We start from the raw sequence: 21,401 nt of genomic DNA, 5'->3' as shown, positions 1-21,401 counted from the left end.
CAAAGCCACCCCACAGCTGCTCCCTCACTCACCGCCAGCCCCAGTCCAGCCGTTACCATGGCTAAAACAACTATATTTACCTGTGTTAGAATTAGACCAGGATGCTCTGGCAAAAACTAATATTTTAAAATGTGTCAATCTCCACTTGATTTGTACTTACCACACTTTCAATATACTAGAACAGGATACTACCCTTTCAAAACAAACAAACCAACAACAAAACCATGCTATAGCAAATGAAACACTGGAACATCTACAACAACTGCTACCTTTGTCCTGCTAAATAAAACCAAGCCCTGAGGTTAGTCTGAAAATCCTGCTTGTTCGTTTCACTTAACTTTTAGCTGAACACCTGGCACAGTTCAGGGCATGGCCAGCACTAGGGACCGTACCCCCAGAAGCAGGGTCACCTTCCCTCCACCCTCCATGGTCGGCCAGGCACACCTCAGCAGCCTTGACACCACAGACATCCTTCATGCCCTCATCCCATACACTAACGCATACAGTACTTACCCTCACTTTCACGTTCTAAAAGTGCTGTAAGAGGTTGTCACGCACCCTTCGAAGTATTACAAGGGCATGGAACTTGAAAAATAAAAAAAAAAATTACACAAATTACCTAAATCACGCTTTAGAGATAAAATCACCACCTGGGGTGGATGAAGCTGGAGGGGTAACCTCCTGCAATGTGCCACAGGCCCCCACAGTGATGGTCCCAACGCCTCCTACCAAACGGAGTGGATGTGCCTTCAGAGAATAATTTGGGATACGATTTTAGGCACCGTTAGACTGGGTGCATTTCCCTTGTCCAGCACTTCTGTGGAGAAACAGCGTGAACCACAGTAACGAAAAGCGAAAGGCGGCACCTTGTCCCACTGACACCCGCTGCCACGGGCACGGGCCTCACCCCGGCTGTGCTTCCCCGGGCTGCGGCCCGGCCCCCCGGGCCTTCACCGCACGGCAGGGCCGGAGGGCTGTGCCCAGTGCCCCGGGGGCGGCTGTCACCCCCTGCCCGCGGCCCCGTTGCCCTGCCAGTGCCGAGCTTGTCACCTCCTCTGTGACACCCGCAGCGCCCACCGAGGCTCAGGCCCGACAGGCCTGAAAAAGCCACGCTTTTAAAAAAATTTATTTTATAGACGTGTATCTATTTAAATGGCCTGCAAAATTAAGTTGTGAAATCAACTTTGCGCCGAAGTTACGGTGTTTAAAGCAGAGCCGGCCCGGCGGGCGGACAGGCCCGCTTCAGCCTGAGCCGCGTCACGCCGCCCTCGCTGGCTGCTGCCGACACAGCGCCAAGCGCCGGCAGAGCGGCGCGGCTGCCCCGCAGGTAGGGGTGCGGGCCGCCGCCCGCTCCAGTGCCGCTCCTCGCCCCTTGCTGCCTCCCGTCGGCTTCAGATCGCTGCGGTGTCGCCGGTCTTGCCCTCCGCGACGATATTTTGGGGCTCCGGAAAAAAAACGTGACTTACCAGGAGTGGGGTTCGAACCCACGCGGACATACGTCCATTGGATCTTAAGTCCAACGCCTTAACCACTCGGCCATCCTGGTGCAGATACAAACACCCCTCCCAGACGCTCCTACATATAAGGCCAAGCTCCCACCTGGCCCCCGCGACCCCCGAGCCGGCACCGGGCGCCCCCTCCCCCGCCGCGCTGTAACCTCCTGTTTTTATTTCCAGCGCGAGAGAGCGCAAAGTGCACAGCGCGGCGCCCACGGGCGGCCTCTCTTGGCGGCAGCGGGAGGCGGCGGGCAGAGCCAGGCCCGGCCCGGCCCAGCGGGGAACCCTGCCCCGGTCTGCGGCCCGCGCCCCTCGCCCTCCCCGGGCCGGGCGGCGGCGGCCCAGCCCAGCCCCACCGCCTTGCTGCCGGCGGGCGCCAGGGCCGGAGCGGAAGCGGGGGGGGAGGGCGGGGGAGGTGCGCGGGCCCGCCCCTGAGAGGGGAGCGCGGGCGGCGGTGGGGGCGAGGGGCCCGACCGGCTCGGGGACGCGGGGTGGGAGGCCGGTCCCCTGCAGACCGCGGTCATTGAGTGCGGGTTCGAGGCCGCGGTGAAGCGAGGCGGGCGGGGAGGGCCGCGCTGCCGGTGTGGTTCGTCGGGGCAGTGAGAGGGCTGTAGGGAAGTTGTGCCGGTGAGACTCGGGCCATCAAAAAGTGAAACAACTCTGCGCTTTTGTCTCTAAGTCCCTGCTCCCCTCCCGGCGCAAAGGCGATGCTGCGTGGTGAAATATCAGCTGACAGCTGCTCTTGGGGAAACCCGTGTTACATACTGACATTTTACCTATTCCCGTCCAAGTGTTTCCTGGTACATACACAGAGAAGGCACAACAAACCCAACACAGCCAAAATCTATCAATTATGTTTAATTAGAAGAAATATATTGCAGAGCAAAGATTTATTGCCAGTTGGCACTGCAGACCTGGTCTATGGAAGCGCCTGTTGCAATCCCCCCATTAGCGTCTGCACTGCCATCTCCCGCTTCTTCCCCCATCAGAGGGGAACGGGGCAGCACCCCAACACCAGCCTTCCCCCGCTCCGTGCCCCCTGGCTCCCACTCTTTCCGCCTTTGCTGTCCATTTGCCAGAAGAGAAAATGGACATCCTGCACCTCGCCAAATTTGGCCACCTTTGAGCCTGCACCCAAGGGGTGAGAGACAAGTGTTTGGTGGGGCACAGGCTGGGAGTGCTGGACTGAGTCAGCCTCCAGCAAACTGGAGGAGGTAGGCAGAGCCCATCTGCTTCCCCGCTAGCAGGAGGAGATACCCTGTGTGGCTGTTAGACACCCTGGCTGTAGGTGCCCCCCTGCAAGGGGTCTGGGCTTCAAACTGGCCAGTGCACATGGTGCCCAACCTCTTCAGTTGTTAGCACTCGGGGATCCCCCAATACACTAGATATGCTCGTGAAGGAAAATACTTCTCACACACAATAAGAGCAGATTGTTAACATTTGATATACATGAAGAACAGATGTGAAACTTACATGGTCTTTTTCCTTTATTTTATTTACATGCTGGAGCCCATGAATAAAAGAACAACTCTTTGAAACTTAGCACGCTGTATCATTTGCTTGAAATGGGCATCGTACCGTAGCTAGCATTGCTCCCTGTTCAGCAGGGTTGTGCTTTCAGCAGAGGCGTTGAGTGGCAAAATGCCATGAGGTGGTTTTCTCCTTCTCTATTCACATCTAACATAATTTCTGAGAAACAGAGTAAAATGTTACCTTTTCGTGTTAAGACTTTGCGCCCCCAATAGTGAATGCACTGTAAGGTAAGGTATGACGGTGAAACTATCTTCCAGGAACTGTTCTGGCTTCAGCTCAACTATTACGAAAACACTGTATAATATACTAGAAATGTGGAAGAAGATAGATCTGCTGCTGCCTTCCTACATATTAGAGAAACAAGTAGCATGGCTTCATGTGAAAATCACATTGCTTTGGAAATGAACTGTAATCACCACAAACAGCAGCTAATAAGTGATAGTGTTTCCTGCACTCATCATATCTGTGATACGTTTCTAGAGGCAGAAAACCAACCATGTGTAGCTCTTTCTCAAATCCATTCCAAATATCTCCTGGTTCAGAATTTTAGAGAACTTTGTTTGTTTGTTTGTTTTTCAAGAAATTATAAAATACAATGTGGACCCTGCATTCAAAACATTCTTAATGTAGATTGGCCTCCTTAGGTTAGAGAAGCAGCAGTTTGGCTTAGCTACTCAGTTCATCCTCAGGTTTTCTCCTCTTAAAAAAAAAAATATCTGGGTCTTAAACTAAGAGCTATACTTTCATGTCAAGAAGTTTTTCCCAAGACTCGTGCCAGAGAGTTACCTGCTTAATTGTCCAAGTGTGTCCATAGTCTGGGTCTCGTGCATTGAGGTAGTAATTGTTCCACTGCCATTTCTCCAAAATTAAACCCATGTTTCAAAAAAACCACCACCAACAAAAATCCCATAAGATGAAATGGAGACTCACACATATATCAAAAAATTTCAGCAATATATACTAAGCATTATATTTTGTAACAGGAGACTTTTGCTGGTTAATATTTATGCAATGCTCTTTTACATTTAAGGAGCAAGGTATGCCTGGTTGTCGCTTCTCCTTTCTCCACCTGAGAAAGAGCTGAGATTCATAGTTGTTTGTTTTTTTGTTTTGTTTTTGTTTTTTGAAGCTGCTTTAAGTAGGAGACAAAACCAAAGTAACAGTAACCCTAACAGCTAGAGCAGTCCCTCTCACATTTTAACTACTTCCTCCTCAAACCCAACTACTGGGTTTGCCACATCACAGAAAGGGAAAAAAAACCCCAATCAACAGAATATGCCACGTGCAACTCCATAGGAGTCCTGTTGTCTTTCAGAATGAAAAGGCAGCCTTCCTTCACAAGCATGAAGATGTCCATTCTGCGGCTTCTGTTGTTAGCATGCTAACATATCATCAAGCTACTTTTATCACCTTCTTCCACGCATCCTGTGTGGCATGAGTCTTTGCAGCTTTTTCATCAAGCTTTTTCAAAAGTCTGTTTAACTGTGACTAGGCAAGTTCACAGGATGGCAAAATTTGAGTTCTTACACAACTAAAGGATAGAAACCCCCCCCCGTATTAAGCAATGAACACATGTTTGCAAGGAAGAGAATGATCTCTTCAGTTCCAGGAAGTAATTTTTAAGCGCCTCTAATTCACAATGTGGCTTAAAAAAGGATCTTAAACTAGCGTTTCAATAATTCTCTGTTTCTTCTTTGTGGCAACAGCCTTTAGTCAAGAGAGAAAGTCTATGATTACTTTTACTTCATGCTTTCACTCTCTTTCCCTCTGCCTCAGATCAGACTTAAAATATGAATATAAGGTTTGTATATCTACTAATGAAATCAAGAAGATTTATCAGAACTGCCAGAATAAGTTTGATTTTTGTCTTGAAGTAGAGAATCATCTTAGAATGTATGAAACTCATTTTTCATGCTTTTGATAGGAAAAAATATGGTAAGTCTATCTCAATATGCAACACTTTTGATTTACTGGGTGAAGAAATATTAGGAGGACTTTTTTTTAGGCTTTGTTTAACCTCCTTTCACCAATTGGCAGTTTAGTCCAGCACCTTTTAAACTAGACTTTGACAACGCAAGAAACTATTCAGAGCTGCTAATTCAATGTACAAGACTCTGCACTTTCAGTTTTTCTTATTAAATCTTTTATTCCATTTGTAGACAGACATATGGGCAAAAAATAATCCAACCAAAAAAATACGTACACATTTTTATCAAAAGCATTGGTGAGTGCTAAGAATATGCAGACAAAATGAAATACATATTTTATTATTCATTGATTTATGCCCACATGTTGGCCCTCAGAGGTCTAGGGTATTTCTCTATAAATGCACGGTTCCATTGGCTTGAATGGCAGTACCTATCAAATAAATGACTTTGTTTTCTTTAGTCGCACCAAAGCAGTATTCATGGTGCCAGCTCAACGCCCTCCTCCTGTTTCAAGTTTGAACATTGGGTTGTTGCAGAGTTGAACATTGAGTTGTTGCAGAGGTCCCTAGCCAAGCATAATACTGACAGCATCAGGACATCACTGAATATCAAAATATCTTCTACTTTAGAAGATCAGTACTCCTCACTCTTCCACGCTATCACAGACGTGCTTCAGTGTAAGAGACACTCAGTTTCTGAGACGAGTTCTCCATTTAGCTTCTGTTTGTGTGGGAAAAACCTGTCTGGCCAAGAAGCATGTCCCACTAGGATATGAAAGCTTGGAAGTTGAATTTATTTTGCTGGTTTTTATGACAATGTAAATCAGGAGTGTCGAACTAATTTTCACCAGGGGCCACATCAACCTTGTGGTTGCCTTTAAAGGGCCAAATGTAATTTTAGGACTGTGAGGCTGATGTGGTCCCTGGTGAAAATGAGCTTGACATCCCTGATATAAAATAGTAAGAAATGTACAGGTGTTTTTTCACATATAAAATTAGTGTGCAAAAGGTCAGAAGGGAAATGTCTTGCTGTGATTGATTCGGGAAGATGGCTATGCACACCGCCCGAGAAACACTCCCACATGCAAAATATTTGAAATGCTTAAATATATTTATTAAAATAGGTACAAATAGGATCAGCTTTTTAAAAAAAAGTCACTGATGTCTGAAAAAGTGTCCTGCATTAATTCAAAGGATAGCAATAGATCACAGTGTATCAGGAAGCCACTTAGAAATATTATAGATGGCAAACCTTCAGAAGCAGGAGCTGTAATTGCTCCCCAGACCTTATCAATACATGCTTCACTGACAATACCCAGAGGTTTCCAGGGCTCCTTCTTCATATTCTAAGCCTATTGCGGGCAGACTCTCCTTCCACAAAAGGAGAGATTATTTTTAAGCTTGAAAAGAGCACTGAAATGACATTAAAATGTTGTTTTCTTTCTTCTTCGGGTGTACTGAAGAAATATGTCTATTTTCTTTCCCAGGGGGATATTTCCTAATAATGGGAGAAAAGCCTTAGTTTTTATACACTGGCAAAATAGAATTAATAAATTTAATCCTTCATGTTATTTAAAATAGATATTAAAAATCCATATTAAATCAATACTTATAAAAAAATAAAAATCTATTGAGAATAATCCGTCCACTAAAACTGCTTGTGTGTATGTGCCAGCACAAGACACCCTAAAATGCTTTCTTTACCCCATAATTGTTGTCTTTTTATTGCTGTTTCTGCAGAAGGCTACTGAGTGCATCTTTTCTGTCTGAAGTATTAATTGGCAGAAAAATGTATTAGAAGCATAAAAGCATGGCAGTTTTGAAATTAAAAGTACAGAGAGTAGCTGAAGCTAAAAGCCAACTGCCTTGGTGTTGCAGTGCTTCTACCCACATTGATAAAGTTGTGGGTACTCAAAACGGAGAAAAGCAATCAATCACTTGCACACAAACAGAGCAAAATATGCATATTATCATTTAAGGTGCAATTACTTCTGTTAAGATTCGTGACAGATGGAAACCAAGCTGAAATAGAAACTAGTTCTGTGCCCTGCTCCTGCTAACAAGCTCAGTATTTTGTCAAATGAACAGAACAAAAATCTGTGCAAGTATTTGCATCAAGCAGGCTCCAAACGAGTTAAAACTGAAACCTCCAGATTCTGTGGTGTGTTGTGCCACCTCAGGCGGTAAGTCTGCACCACCTGCAGCGTCACTTTGACAAGTAAGAATAAAGTCACTTCTTGAAATTTCTCATCTTCCCTAGGCTGAGTTATCAGCCCATCATTCATTCCTCTTTCCTGTCTATCTGAAACAAGTATCATTGCAGAGATCTTCTTGCAACTCCAGTTACAGCAACAGAGTACATTTCAATTAGAAATAGATTAAAAATAGCTTTATCAACATTTGTAGGAACTCTCAAATAGAGCAGCCTTCAATACATTTAGGAAAAAGGCAATGAATAAGACAACTGCAAAACAGTCCTCCCACTTCTAGGGGCTGTCATTACAGAAAAGTCACTGGAAAGAATGCTCCATTTTGAAGACAATTTGAGTCAGTCTGTGGTTGCTTCAGTGGGATAGTCACCTTCTGAAACAGGATATGCAGCAGCAGAGGATTGTTCTCAGGGGGTGTTTTCTTCTGTATTCCAAAGCTTTTTTCACTTGGTCTTTAGCTTCTCCTACATAGTCCTCAACATTTTGCATGTTTATCTCAATGACATCGAAGGTGTCCGCCTGTTCCTCCACTAGCAGTGCCACCTGCAGAAAGAGCTCGTGAATTTCCTTAATGCGGCCTTCTAACTTCACCAGTTCCTTATGACGTGTCTCTATCTCATTCAAGGCTGAGCGAGCCCCCTTAACATCTGACAAGAGATTCTCAGAGAAGACGTCCCACTTGCCTTGCTCAATCATCTCCTCAATCTGGTTGCCAGAAACATCCTTGCCCATGATCTCTAGCTGCCGCTGAATTCGAATCTTGCAGTTCTCCCGCTGGTCCATCTCTGCTGCATTGTATTCAAACATCGCTTTCTGGAAGGCGTGCATGAGGTCAACATAGTGGTTCTTTGCTACCCTGGCAATGATAGACATTGCCCCGTATTTTGTTATTGCATCTTCGCTGAAATCTCTCATTATCTGGAGTTTCCTGTGGATGTTTTCTCCACGGGCCTTGATGTCTCTGGCAATACAATTAGTATCTCGTTTGATGCTGCTAAGACGGCGCATGGAAGTGAGGAAGCGTCTGTTCTGCTTTCTGAGCCGCTTGACATCCTCTTTTAGGTGGTCATTTTCTGTCCGGATGTTCTGTATGTCTTTATGAAGAATTTCCAAGGCATAATCAGTCTCGTAAAGGAGAAGATCCTGGGGTGAATTTTCATCATCTTCACTACCAGAAAAATGTTGGTTGTGTAACCTGGCACATTCCCGCAGCTCGTTCAGCCGGTCTTTCATCCTGCCTGTAAAACAGAGGAACAGGAGTAAAGAAGTTTAAAGTAAATAAAATACTGGTTTACAAGGAACTAATAACTACATCATAGTTATAACTACTCATAGATACCATAATTGCATCAAAGATAACGCAAAATACCAGTTTTAAAATTTGTTCATGGTATTTTTATATACAGTAATACATCTCAGGTCCAAAGCTCTGGTGCTAGAACACTCTTCTAGAAACTACAAAGCTTAGAAACTAAAAAAGTGCAAGAGAGAAGACAAAAACCCTGAAGACAAATCCAAAATAATAATACGACAATCTCCACCCCCTAAAAAATGCCAGTCTTTCATTTGGAGAAAAAAAAACAAACTCTTGAGCAAATGATAGGAAGTATGTGTAGACGTGTTAATAAATGAATGCTTCCCACAGCTGCTCACTAGAGAAATCTCTAGATCTTGACCCTTCATTACATCAACTGCCTCAAATGTCACAGGTCCTCTGTTACTCTAAGCTTGCTTTTCCTGGAAGAAGAGTAGGAAGCCTCTCAGGCACAGAAATGGTATTTACCAATACAGTTAGGAAAGAAAAGTTTCAAGAAATGGTGTGGAAAGTATCAAGATAGGATTAAAAAAAATTAATAGGAAAGGCAAGTTTAGTGTCTCTAGATGCTACCACAGTGTACCAAGCATCAAACAAAACAACACAGCAATAGTAGCATTTTGTAAGTAAAACCATCCATCCAACCCTTCTATTTGGTATGATGGTGACATCAGGATCTCTTTTCTATGTGTTTGCCTCAGATGTACTTAACTACAAATTTCATTAAAAAGCCACAGAATGCGTAATCTGTACAGACCAGTTATGTGGTAACAAAACATAAGTCTTCTTTAAGTATGTTGTTTACTTGAAACTCTAGACCTATGTCTTTGCAGAAAGTGAAATCTGAAAGCTTCAGCAAGAACCCTGCACCAAGTGTGACAGCAAGCAGGAAGCTGAAAATTTCCAGTCACAAAAGCTGTACATCCCATGACCTAATTTAAATTAATAAGAATAAGAACCAAGTTACACAGCAGCACCAAGAAGGACATCTCTAGATCTCTGTGTCTGGAGCATTCATTTTGGGTTTTCCAGATATTAAAGTATCTTCACAGCATTTACAAACATGCTATCCACCGTGAATGACACATCCCTTCATTGGATCATCAGTTATTCCCAGGTTAAGAAGTTGCACGTGTATCTACGCGTCATAACAGGCCGAGATGTAATGTGAATTAAAACTACAAGTTTATATTCCTTTTTATGGGGTTGTTGGATGTGTATAAGATTTTAGGGAGGAGATGGGAAAGATCACATCACAGACACAGCCTCTTGGGCTCGTACAGCTCATTGGGCATATACACTGGTATTGAGAAGTGCCCTGATTAGGATCACATTTACATTGAAGTAAAAAAAAAAAAGTTAATTTCAACTTCAACTAATTGTTTTACAAGCAATGTAAAGCATGAAATTCCATTAATATCCTGAGAGAAGAGCTTTCATCCAGGAATCTACACAGGTATGACAATTGTTTGAATTTAAAACATAAGCCACATAGATTCAACTCAATCATACTGAGAAAGCTTTAGGAAATTACAGGTTTTCCACCTCCTCCCTCAGCAAAAATAAAATCAAAACTTTCAACTCATGTCACAACATCAAGGTGAAAAATTCCCATCTAAAAGAAAAACAAAAAAATGTGCGGTGTACCTTAAGAGTCAGGTTCAATTTGCTTTAGAACTGCATAGCCAAGTCATTTTATGACTTTAAAATGACAATCCACAGCAGCAAGGTGCCATTTGTGTAAACTAAATTGTGCGTGCAGGACTATGTTGCCTCTGTGTTTACCATGCCGTGAACATGAGAAAAACTAAATTTCATCAGCCTTCCACAGAGAGCAGACTGACAACTGACTCAACAATAATTACACTTTATTTTTTATGCTTGACAAAGAAAACATGATTAGAAAACCACACTGAGTAAGAGCTCCCGTGTAATAAACTCATAATTTTGTAGGAATAGGTCTACCCTTCCTTCCCCTTATGCTCGAAAGAGTAACCTGGAATTTGTCTTTCTCACTCACATCTATTTTAAGGTGTTGGATAAAATAGAAATAGGAAGCAATGGAGAAGCAAATACACAGTCATTCACAACATTAAAATACTAATGCTGTAATAAGTTCATGTATATACTACTTCTGCAACATCTCTATAAAATATTGCTAAATTTTTTAATACAACACAAAAGGTTAAAACATCAAGCATTAAAACAAGAGTAAGGAGCTGTCAAGTGTGGCCTCAGATTGCCCCACAATGTTGCCTACACACAGGAAGATCACGCAATTGAATACTAGCCTCTGTCATATCACTTCCACCATGTTTCTGCCCACAGTCCGTATGTGCTAAACAACATCGTACAATGTAAAATTTCATATTCATCATTCAGTTCATGGACAGATATCTCATTTACTGTGTTACTACTGTTAATTTCCTCAGAGTTTTCTCTTGTGAAATAAATCCCTGGAAAGCTCCATAAATTCGTACGTGTATTTTGATGGAGGGCAGATCTAACAGCCCCACCCACAGTTTCAGCCCAGAGTGATTAAGGACAACACTGCCACTCTTTATGAGTTATGATGCCCACTTGGGACATATGAAGCACTGGTCTTTGTACCAGATATAGTCAGGAGTCAGCTCCTTCTGACTTTGGTCACTGCTTCAAGCCCTGGGCAATTTACCAAGTAAGATCATGAAGTAACAAGCTGGACATCAGTGAATGAACACATGGATCAAGGCTGCTTGCGACAAGATCATCTCCAATGATATGCACAATCTCTGTGATCCAGTAGATCCAGCAGAATCCAGTTCTAAATGTGAACAGGGACATCAAATTAACAATTGCACTGACAATCTTCAACCTGGGATTTCCCAGTTTCCGTGTGCTTAATTCTAAAAGCCTACATTATTTGAAACTACCAACCAAACTTACATCCAAGGGGGTCAACATTAGGTTCTTTTAACTCTGCACTGAAAACCTGTAGCTGTCAGGGTAATGGCTCCACGGCTAAAAGGGTCACACATTTGTCCTAATAAATGGATGGCATCTTTTCAAGCCTGACTTCAGAATCCTGCAAAATCAGGGACTTGTTGACATAGTTTTTCATTCTCCCTGAGACCTGTCTTTTTGTCTCTGTTTCTGAAGTGCAACACCCAGCCCGCTTCCCACTTCTTCACAGTTGCAAAATGTTCTTCCTTATTTACATACAGTGCCTGGCCAGGACAGAGAACAGGAGGAGAATGACATTCTGCCTGTAATTCAGCATGATATTCATCCACAAACACCACAAATTGCAGAGAACACCATTCAGCTTTATGCCAGAGCATGCTCAATTACTCTGTAGATTAGCATTTGCAATATTTGGCCAAAGAGATCTGTGAGGGCCAAGAAAATGTTTAGACTTCAGCTTTCTTGAGCACCTTTTGCTCAAGAAACACAGCAAAATTATTTGGGGCATTTGCAGACTGCTGCTTTGAAAAACTTACAATCTGGTCAAATTTTAGGAGTTTTACAGAAGGAAAACAGCAGGCCCGAATGCAGCACCACCACAGAGGTCTTTTCCCATTTCGAATTCCCATTTCAAAGAAAGGGGAACCAGATCTTCCCAAGAGAGGACAATAACTTCCAAGCATTCCTTTGATAGTGTCAGGGACAGAACTGACACTGAAGAGCTGGAATAAATGGACAAACAAGCACAGGAGAGCAGGGGGGAAAGCAATGTGAAAAATTTCAGCCTAACAGATCAGTATTTAGAAAACAGCATTTTTTAGATGCTGTTGTTACTCTGGAAAGTTTGCATCTACTTACATGTTGATAGCATTGTTTGTAATTAAACAGCAGTACATTAATACATAGTATATTACTAGTTGTTAGGCCTAGCCTCAGCACTTGTTCTTTAGAATGAGCAGCAATATCTCCCTTAATATAGGGCCTGGTGCAACAGCAGGAGTTGGTATCCCTGGTTAGAAAGCAGCTCTGCGAAAAGGACCTTGGGGTGCTGATGGACATCAAGTGGAATGTGAGTCAGCAATGAGCCCTTGTGGCAAAGGAGGCCAACAGCATCCTGAGCTGGAGTGGTCGAAGTGATTCCTCCCATCTGACACCTGAGAATCCACATCTGGACGGGTGTGTTGGTGCTGGAGCTCCCCAGCACAAAGACATGGACACACTGGGGTGAGTCCAGGGGAGGCCAGCAAGACAGTCAGGGAAGCTGGAGCACCTGACATATGAGGAGAAGCTGAGAGAGCAGGAGATGTTTGGCCTGGAAAATGGGAAGCTCAAGGGAGATCTTGTTGCTGTCACCAACTGAGTAATGCAAGGGTAGACCCTTCATGGAGATGTACAGCAACAGCACAAGAGGCAACAGACCCAAGTGAAAACAAGGGAAAAGCTAGTTAGATAGTAGAAGGGGAAAAAAACAAAAACAAATAGAACAAACATGCAAACAAATCCAAACAAACAAATCCAAACAAACAAGCAAAAACCACAAAAGCTTTCAGAAACACTGGAAGAGGTGCCCAGAGAAGTTTTGGAGTCTGCATCCTTGAAGATCTTCATAACTTGACTGGACATGCCTCTCGGCAACCTGATATACCTTTGTCTGTTTTGAATGGGGCTGGATTTGATGGCCTCCAAAGGTCCCATCTAAATTGTTCTATTGCTCAGCCTTAGGTCAAAAGTTTGCTGATTTGAACATGAGTGCTATATATATTCAACTGCTTGCACAGGTTTATTTAAGATACATCTCACACATTAGAATATTAAGATACCAACTACTCTGGAGTAACAGCCCCAAGAGTATAACTACATTAATTCTAAGAGTATGTGTTTTAACAGATTAGCTGTCACATTTTTCTTTTAAAATACTGTATATACTCAAACTGGACGATGTATTTCCATGTTTGCATTAATATTTTTGAGCTAGATGCACCTATCCTTGTAAAAATCAAGTTCTTTCTGCTGTCCATCATGGTGTGTACACCCAAACACATGCTCACACACAGGAAATACAGGCCAAGTAATGACTGCAGAGGTTCCAACTCTGAAGCCAGACACCTGCTAAGTACAGTCAGCTGAGGACATGGTCAGTATTCATCTCTTCATGTTAGCATGCTACTTCTTGGTATGAATCACCACAATGATTATGTTTCCCATGATGCATGAGAAAGACTCAAGCTGCCTTGTTGCAGTAAGACTGCAGCCCCACACAACTCTGCATGGCATGAGATTTCAAACAGCAAAGGAAATACACTCTAAAAATCAAAAATTGTAAATACACATAAAACCCCTTACTGTTAGCCCCACATACATACAAACAGGAGTCCTCCGTAGCATATTTCAGTTGCTGTGCTAATGTTCTACAGCCTGTTATCCACGTAGAAATAACTTAAGGATGAAAAGTTATTTCTATAGAAACCAACAAGTTGCACACCTGTATTTATTTCAGCTCTAACTTATGTATATCCACATCACTGAAATAAAGCAGCAGGTTCATTACAGCATCCATATTTCATCACCAGCAGCTGGGAAGGAAGCCAGTGTACAGTTTTGCTTTCTACAGCATTTACAAAAGATAGCTGCTAGTTAATACCATCTTATGGATTACCAGAAGTCTAGTCAGTAATGTCTTCAGCCTTGAGTGGGACCTTAAAAAATGAAGATTTTACTTCAGCTGAAATGGCCTATTTGAGGAACAACAGATATTTCAAACCAAGCCAGTTAAAAATAATGTATGTCAGAAGTTCTTCTCTCCCTCAGAAGGTAAAAGCTCTTCTGTACTCCACTACAAACACACATGGCTCATCCTGTCTCTGAGTGACATGTGCTCTTGTTGCACGACACACAATAGATGTGACCCAAGAAACAAGTAGTGAACAATTAGGAAATAACCCGCTCCTAGGCAGAATTACTTCATAGCCAAGTGTGAGCAAACACATTCCAGTAACTTCCCATACTGCTTGCAGAGGATGCAGTATTGATGGAAATCCACTCAGATGGACTGGCTGAGTCAAACACACTCCATTACAAGGAAAATAGCGTGACGCTGTTGCACAACAATGCAAGTCATTAATAGGTAAAAGAAGAGTTAAATGCAGGTGAAACCTTTTATTTCAGAGCTGGAGTCTCAGATTTAATGATCATTTTCTAGTATCTTTCTGTTTTGGAAACGGAAATTAACTTAGAAAACAGACTGTTTTCTACAATAGGTCATGCTCTTTCCAAAAAGAGCTTCTAATTGACTCATAGCAGAGGGCTAGTCATCTTTGCAGAGAAAATTCCCTGTGTCCTCAACCATGTCCACCTCTGGTGGAACAGCAGACTTGAGTTTCTCAAATCACTCCTCTTTTTTTTTGCTTTGCATCTATAAGAGCTCAAGGAAACACCAAAAATCATAATCTAATGATTAGGACAGTTTGCCTAGTGGAGCTGTTTTAAGATCCTGTCTGTATATTGACTGCAATATTAACAGCTATGATAGACATCAACATCTCAAAATCTTTACGTGGCCTCACTGAAAGGAAGTTATCTTCTCTGGAGTTTCTTGGATTGGATAATATTTTAAAACAGACAAAATGTGTTCAGGATTGACAATACATCAGTCAACACAGAACACGAGCTAAAAGCTACAGAAATCCAGCAAGAAGCCACAAATGTATCGGAAGATTATTAGACACTACCTATTGTAGTCAAAGCCTACGTACAGCAGAACACCTCCTTTATGCTTTCAGTCAGCCTTGTACGAAGTGTGTGCAGTTGCAAATGTCTCAGGGCAGCTTTTTTTCCAAAAGCTTGCATGAAAAGTCAACTTCTCCATTTGCACCAGAACAAGTTATTTATTGCAAGCCGATATATTCAGAGAAGTAGGGATGGCTCAATTCTTATCAAGCTATTTCTGCAGTTGTCAGGATCTCCAAGTCTCCAGTGGTTCCTTTCCTATCATGAAGGCTAGGAAAGGCCTGGGGGGGAGATGTGGGGATGAGATGGAAATTAACATTCAAATAGTTTGTTGCCTCTGTCTCAAAGTAATGAGGCAATAAAGCAATAATTACTGGAATACTGGTAGCTTTGGAGGTTCTTCTTTGACTTATCCCAGTTTCTTTACCAGTATTCAATCTCTTCAACATAAAGTAACTTCCAATTTTTATACACCGGCGTATTATAAATTCAAGGATCTAGGGTGCATCTCAGACTTCCTAGAGGTATTCAATAAGGTTAACCATCTTTGTGTTTTCAACAGACTGGTTATCAGGTTTTCCAGACATTGGTATTAAAACTAGGAGAAGCTGCTGGCATGCGTTAAATGCATCCATAATACACATCACATTATTCACATATTTATGATGAGACTGACAAAAACATCTGAAGTTTTAACTTGTTACTACACAGTAGCATATGCTAAGTAAACATATTGGAGAGGACAGCTTTGTTTTATATAAAGGTGGACTGCTACTGTAGGTGGACTGCTACTATTTGTCTGAATTTTCACTGGAGAGCTGTGGATCACCACTGAAACATTTCCAATCCTGGAGAGATGATAAAATGGATTCTCAGTATCTCCTCTTGACATTTTTCTCACAAGTCACACTAACGAGCAGTTGTAACCACATTTGGTTTTGTTTGGCAGGAGGGGGGCCTGTACCATGGCTATTGACAAAAAAAAGTTTCTCCATTTTCGCTACATTGTCCACTGAGAAGTGTTAAGTCTTCATGTACATTATTTGAACCCCCTTCCAAAACTGGGAACTCTTTCCAGCAGTCAGCATGCTTCTGTATACAAATGGAAGTTAATAACAGGAAAGGCTAATGCACACCCCAAATTTAGCAACTTCCTTTTCCTAAAGATGCTAGCAATGGAATATATAGTTAGCAACTGCAGATATTGAAAATCTGATAAATCCTTGGAATCCTTGAGACCTGTGAACTGACTCCAGTCAGTTTTCATATAATAGTTTGGGTTGGAAGGGACCTTCAAACACCATCTAGTCCACCCCGCCCTGCAATGAGCAGGGACATCTTCAACTAGATCAGGTTGCTCAGAGCCCCATCCAGCCTGGTCTGGAATGTTTCCAAGGATGAGGCATCCACCACTTCTCTGGGCAACCTGTTTCAGTATTTCACCACCATCATTGTAACAAATTTCTTCCTCACATCTAGCCTGAACCTCCCCTCCTTCAGTTTAAAACCATTGCCCCTTGTCCTAGTTTAATGTGCATGGCAGAGCACCATTACTATGAGTAAATGGCAATGTATTTTACCCAAGTGGGGAGAAAACCAAACCCACCATGAATCTCTCTTTAGTGCTTTTCAGCACTCACAGTGCACTGTGGGCTGCCCACCACAGCATGCCTGTCCTTCCTGCCGTGGGCAACACTCAGGTCTTCAGGTAAAACTGGCCTGGATGGAGACAAGGGGAGCGTGAGCTGTACCTCTACCAGCTTGGCAAATAGTTAAGACGGAACCATGCCACTAATGTGAACAGTGAGCCAGCCATCCATGCATTTCTTGGCAATTACTGCACCTCGGCATTGTTATGAGTCATGGCGCAAGGAAACCAAACGACGTACTCACAGGCAGAGCTGTCACTACAGTGCTGTGAGTATATTCATTATCTAATTAATCACCTTGGCTTCCCTGAAACACATTGGCTCAGCAAAATTGCTATGTACATGCCACATTTATATAACTACTATTGCTACCACACAGTGGTATTCATAAGTGATTAAGACATTATGTTGGCATCCAAGTAGAAATATGAGGTTGCATGTGATAATCAGTCAGAAGAAACATGTTCTACAGACATTTTAAAATTAACATTACTTTTTAAAACACACATAGATTTAGAATTTGTAATACAGTGTTAAAATCTGAGATCAAGTACACTTTACTTTAAAAAACCTCTTTAATGCTAAATACAGGGTATTTTATTGGCATTTGTTCATGTGGGCCAGTACACATAAGGCTCAGTTCTGGATCCTACTGCAAAATCTACACAATAGTAACTGGACCAAAATAGTTTCAGTGAGGAAATAAGCTCCAGAGCCACACATGCATACCCACAGCCTCAGTCCTAGGACGTCAGGTGCTGGCACACTTTATGGCAATTACTCTACACTACTTAGGAGCCCATGGGTGTTTTTAGGCATATTCAAAGTACCAGTGAAGTTTAGACAACATATAGATGGAATTAGGGATACAGTTGGCAGTGGTACTTAGAGAATCTGTTCCTGACTTGGCATATCCAAAGTTCAAGCACACTTTATTCTTGCTTTCAAAAATTAGTAATTTTTTACTTACAAAATACAGCACAGAGGAAAGACATAGCAGGAAAACGCGAAGCATTCAGTACTTTCATGGCTTTTGTAAATGTGAGTTTGTCAGGAATAATCTTGGCAATTAATGTGTTAACCATCATGGTAGATAAAGCAAAAGCTGCATGCATGATAAGCCTTCTGAAGGCACGGTATGTTACACCATTGCCTCTGTGATAAACTACAGAAATATGGTCTAGATCAGAAGTGCCAAACACTTTGTGTGACAGGCTTGATGAGATATCAAGACACTCAACACAATCAGCAAAAGCTATCAAAACAGATATATAAACTGAACTGCATTGCTCCACCCATGCAGAGCTCCCCTGCTCCCCCTGTTCCCAGGAGCCAGCCCTAGGCAGGAGCAGCACTGCTGCTCCCTGGGAATATTCCTCACCAGAGATGGCTCACGTGGGGACCACGTCTTGAAGGGGGCAGCCCAAACTGCAAGTGCAACCAGAAATGGGTTCTTTGGAAAACTGCATAAAAGTGGTAACCCTGCATTTGGTGCCGAGATTAGTTTATTGGATTAAATTAGCCTTGCCTTAGTAATTTCTGCACTGTGCTTTGTCATCCCTGTAGTACAGGGTCAAAGGGTCAAAAAAAATTGATAGGCCAGATAAAAGATATTGGAAAGTGTATCTGGTCCAGCACCTTCATACTTGACACAGCAGTTGTCTTCTCACCATCAGAACTGGCTTTCAATGTGCCAACATTATGATGGGTTTCTGTCACACTTGGAGGTTAGCCGTGTTTTCCTTTAGCAACTTGGAGAGTGGAACAAAACCTGAGCCTGTACAGTCTCCAGGTGACACTGAACTGGAAGGGAGGGGATGTGAGCATTTGGTGGTCGAGGAACGGAGAAATGTTGAAAATTTAAGATGATCTTGGCAAGTAAGAGAAGCACTAGCAAAAAGAAAAAGAAATTCAATAGATATGAGCCTGGTATGGTACATTTAGAATAAATCATTTGCACAGATAGAAACTAGGGAACACCTCGTTTGGTAACAGGAAAGAGTTGGTGGGGTTATAGCAGATTGCAAGTTCACAATATAACGCCATTAAAAAAAAAAAAAGTCTTATATGAGAGATGGCATGGGAAGGTCTGGTTTTACTCCGTTTGGTGTAGGTAAGGCCTCTGTTAGAATAGTACATCCCGCACCAGTTATCATACTAGCAAAGTTGGAGCATACTGGGCACTGTCTCCAAACAGTTTAGAAAATACAAGCCTGGAGGAAGAGGAGTTGAAGGAATTACATTATTTTCATGCAGAAGACCAGGGAGAGAGACACAGTGCTCCAGTGTATAAATGGAATTTATAAAAAGAGAAATGCTCAGTTGACACTGGAAACACACAAAGTGATCCATTCATTTCACACATGAGATCCATGTTGAACTTGCTGTATCTAGCTGAAAGTCGGACAATTTCTCTGCAAGAGCACGGTGGGACCCTCTTCCTTAGAGGAGGGAGAGTGGCTACAGAAACCTTTCTCAGCTCTGGTTTAGGTGCACTGCTACAATGCCCCAAATGGACTATGTAATGTCTCCCCCTGGCCCTGCATTTCCATGATTTGTTCAGTGCCTTGGCTCCCACTCTCACTGTATCCCCATCACAGTGTACGTGCTCCCACAGGCAAGCACAGGCTCGCTGCCCATGCTGGGGAGCAATTTGGCTGACTCTTTTCACCCCACAGATTCTCTTCCCTCTCTTATTATTTCTGCACCAGTAGCAACTACCATTCCTCCTTTTGGAGCAGATCTTGGTTACTATTATAATATAATGAAAGGTGACAAACATGGAGGCTAACCCCACTGCACCTAAAATCTCCAAGACTGTAATTTAATATGCAGTTGTGTTCCATAGCATTACATTTATCTGCAGTGCCCAGAACATACCGTGATCACATTATCCCCCATTTTAATGTCTCATGAGATCTTATGTACCATGCTTATTTTCTTCACAAAGATCTCTTATGACAACAGAGGCTAACTTGCAGTTCTAGTCTCAGCTGTAACACCAGATTCATTTGCCATATGATTTAACATGCAATTCCAGTTTCAGAGCAGTGGTCATACAACGCAGTCAGTGAAAAAAAATAAGGTGAGAAAAAGGACATCAGAGGTGTTGGGCATCTAAATCATCCTTTCTTAAGTATAACCTATCGTCTGTTTATCTGTTAGAGCTTTGGTCTATTTCAAGTAAAAAAAAAATGCTCATCTTGTGGTCTCACCACTTCTATGTAAAAATATTTAAATATCAAGTAAAACTACTGGAAAGAAAACAACATCCTTCAAATTTTATTCTTGCCTTAAAAAGCCATACATTGCCACTTTGATCCCTGACAACTTATAAAATGGTTCCTAAAATACCATCTAAAGAACAAGAACAAGAAGTGCGAATATCCATTTTAGGCCAGTGTTACTCTTCTAGTCATTTCCTTTCCTGGTATCACACAGCCACATACAGTTATCTAAGACATACATGAGTACTAATTTTTCTTGGCAGGAAAGGAAATTAATATTGAATAATAGGAAGCAATCAAAGAACACTAACTTTTGCACTTACTCCTAGATCTGGTCATGATGATGTCCAAGAAAGGAGTGAAAGCTATTATAGTTTGCATATAAACCCAGTTTTCTACAAAATCTGCTCTGGTGCTATTAATAACCACATATGAACCACATATGAACATATTCATAACCACATATGAGCACTATGAATGAAATGTTAATAGTCGTTAAGCCAGACAAACAAGGCAGCTAAAGACGCCCATGAGGACTGGACAAGGAGATCATATTATTAATAGAAAGCAACCCTGAGACAAACCCAGCCACCCCTTTTGCGGGACCAGAGCTACCCGAATGCAGCTAAGGCACCTCCGGACCCAAAAGCCCCGTTTCCCATCCCCTGCCGTCCCTTCTGCCTCAGGTTTTCTGACTTCCCCTCTCGACTCAAACGGGGCAGTTTCGTTTATTCTTACGCAAAACCCAATTGCAAAGCGCTCCGAAACCCCTGCGGCTCTTCCCGCCTTGCCGGCCGGGCTGACTGCCGAGCACCGGGCACGCACCGGGACTCCCCGACAGCAGGGGAAGGGACGGGCTGATCGCCAAGGCCGGAGCCCAGCACCCGGCCTGGCCCAGAGCTGTCCTGTGTCCCGAAGCAGCTCCGGGCCGGGTCGGCTCCCGGGGTCCCCGGCTGATGCTGAGCGGAGCTCGGGTATAGGGCTGGGCTTCTGCCCCGAGAGCCGACGGCGACGTGCCCGAGGTGAAGGAACGCAGCCCGGTCGGTTCCCTGAGGAAAGCACCGTCTCGTCCTCCCCCATCGCGGCAGGTACTCACCCCGGGCAGGACAGCCGGGCCCCGCCCCGCTCCGCTCCCCTCCGACTGCGCTGCTCCCCGAGATGCCGCTGCCGTCGCAGCGTCCGTGCCGTCGGGGCAAGAGCTGGTGCCCGTGGAGCGTCCCGCCCCCGCCGCTCAGTTCCACCGTCTATTGGCTGCGAGAGGCGGCTGATTTGCATAGCAGCGTCCCGCCCCTGGATGGGTGTCAAAGACCGCCATCGAGGGGCGGATGGGGGAGCGGCCTCAGGGGTACTGCGCTGTGCTCTGTTCCTCGGCTTC

The 21,401-nt window shown here is 43.3% G+C and overlaps 1 protein-coding gene and 1 non-coding gene across 2 annotated transcripts; both read right to left on the bottom strand.

Annotated features, from left to right (window-relative positions):
* Positions 1-1,463: 1,463 nt before the first annotated feature.
* On the bottom strand, positions 1,464-1,546 carry TRNAL-UAA (transfer RNA leucine (anticodon UAA)). Its single transcript has one exon. It is a non-coding gene; the product is annotated as a tRNA-Leu (tRNA).
* A 3,687-nt stretch (positions 1,547-5,233) lies between these two features.
* On the bottom strand, positions 5,234-21,187 carry STX11 (syntaxin 11). Its single transcript, XM_065835531.2, has 2 exons — positions 21,123-21,187; positions 5,234-8,404 (listed from the first exon to the last, which is right to left on the bottom strand). Exon 2 carries the CDS (start codon positions 8,397-8,399, stop codon positions 7,533-7,535), a length of 867 nt encoding a protein of 288 aa, XP_065691603.2. The 5' UTR covers positions 8,400-8,404; positions 21,123-21,187; the 3' UTR covers positions 5,234-7,532.
* Between the last annotated feature and the right edge of the window lie 214 nt (positions 21,188-21,401).

The sequence above is a fragment of the Patagioenas fasciata genome, chromosome 3, assembly GCF_037038585.1.
Source record: "Patagioenas fasciata isolate bPatFas1 chromosome 3, bPatFas1.hap1, whole genome shotgun sequence".
NCBI classification, from domain to species: domain Eukaryota; kingdom Metazoa; phylum Chordata; class Aves; order Columbiformes; family Columbidae; genus Patagioenas; species Patagioenas fasciata.
This window is presented reverse-complemented; position numbering and strand designations above follow the sequence as displayed.

Excerpts from the sequence above, each read along its gene's own strand:
- STX11 (XM_065835531.2), bottom strand. The coding sequence starts at position 8,399 with ATGAAAGACCGGCTGAACGAGCTGCGGGAATGTGCCAGGTTACACAAC.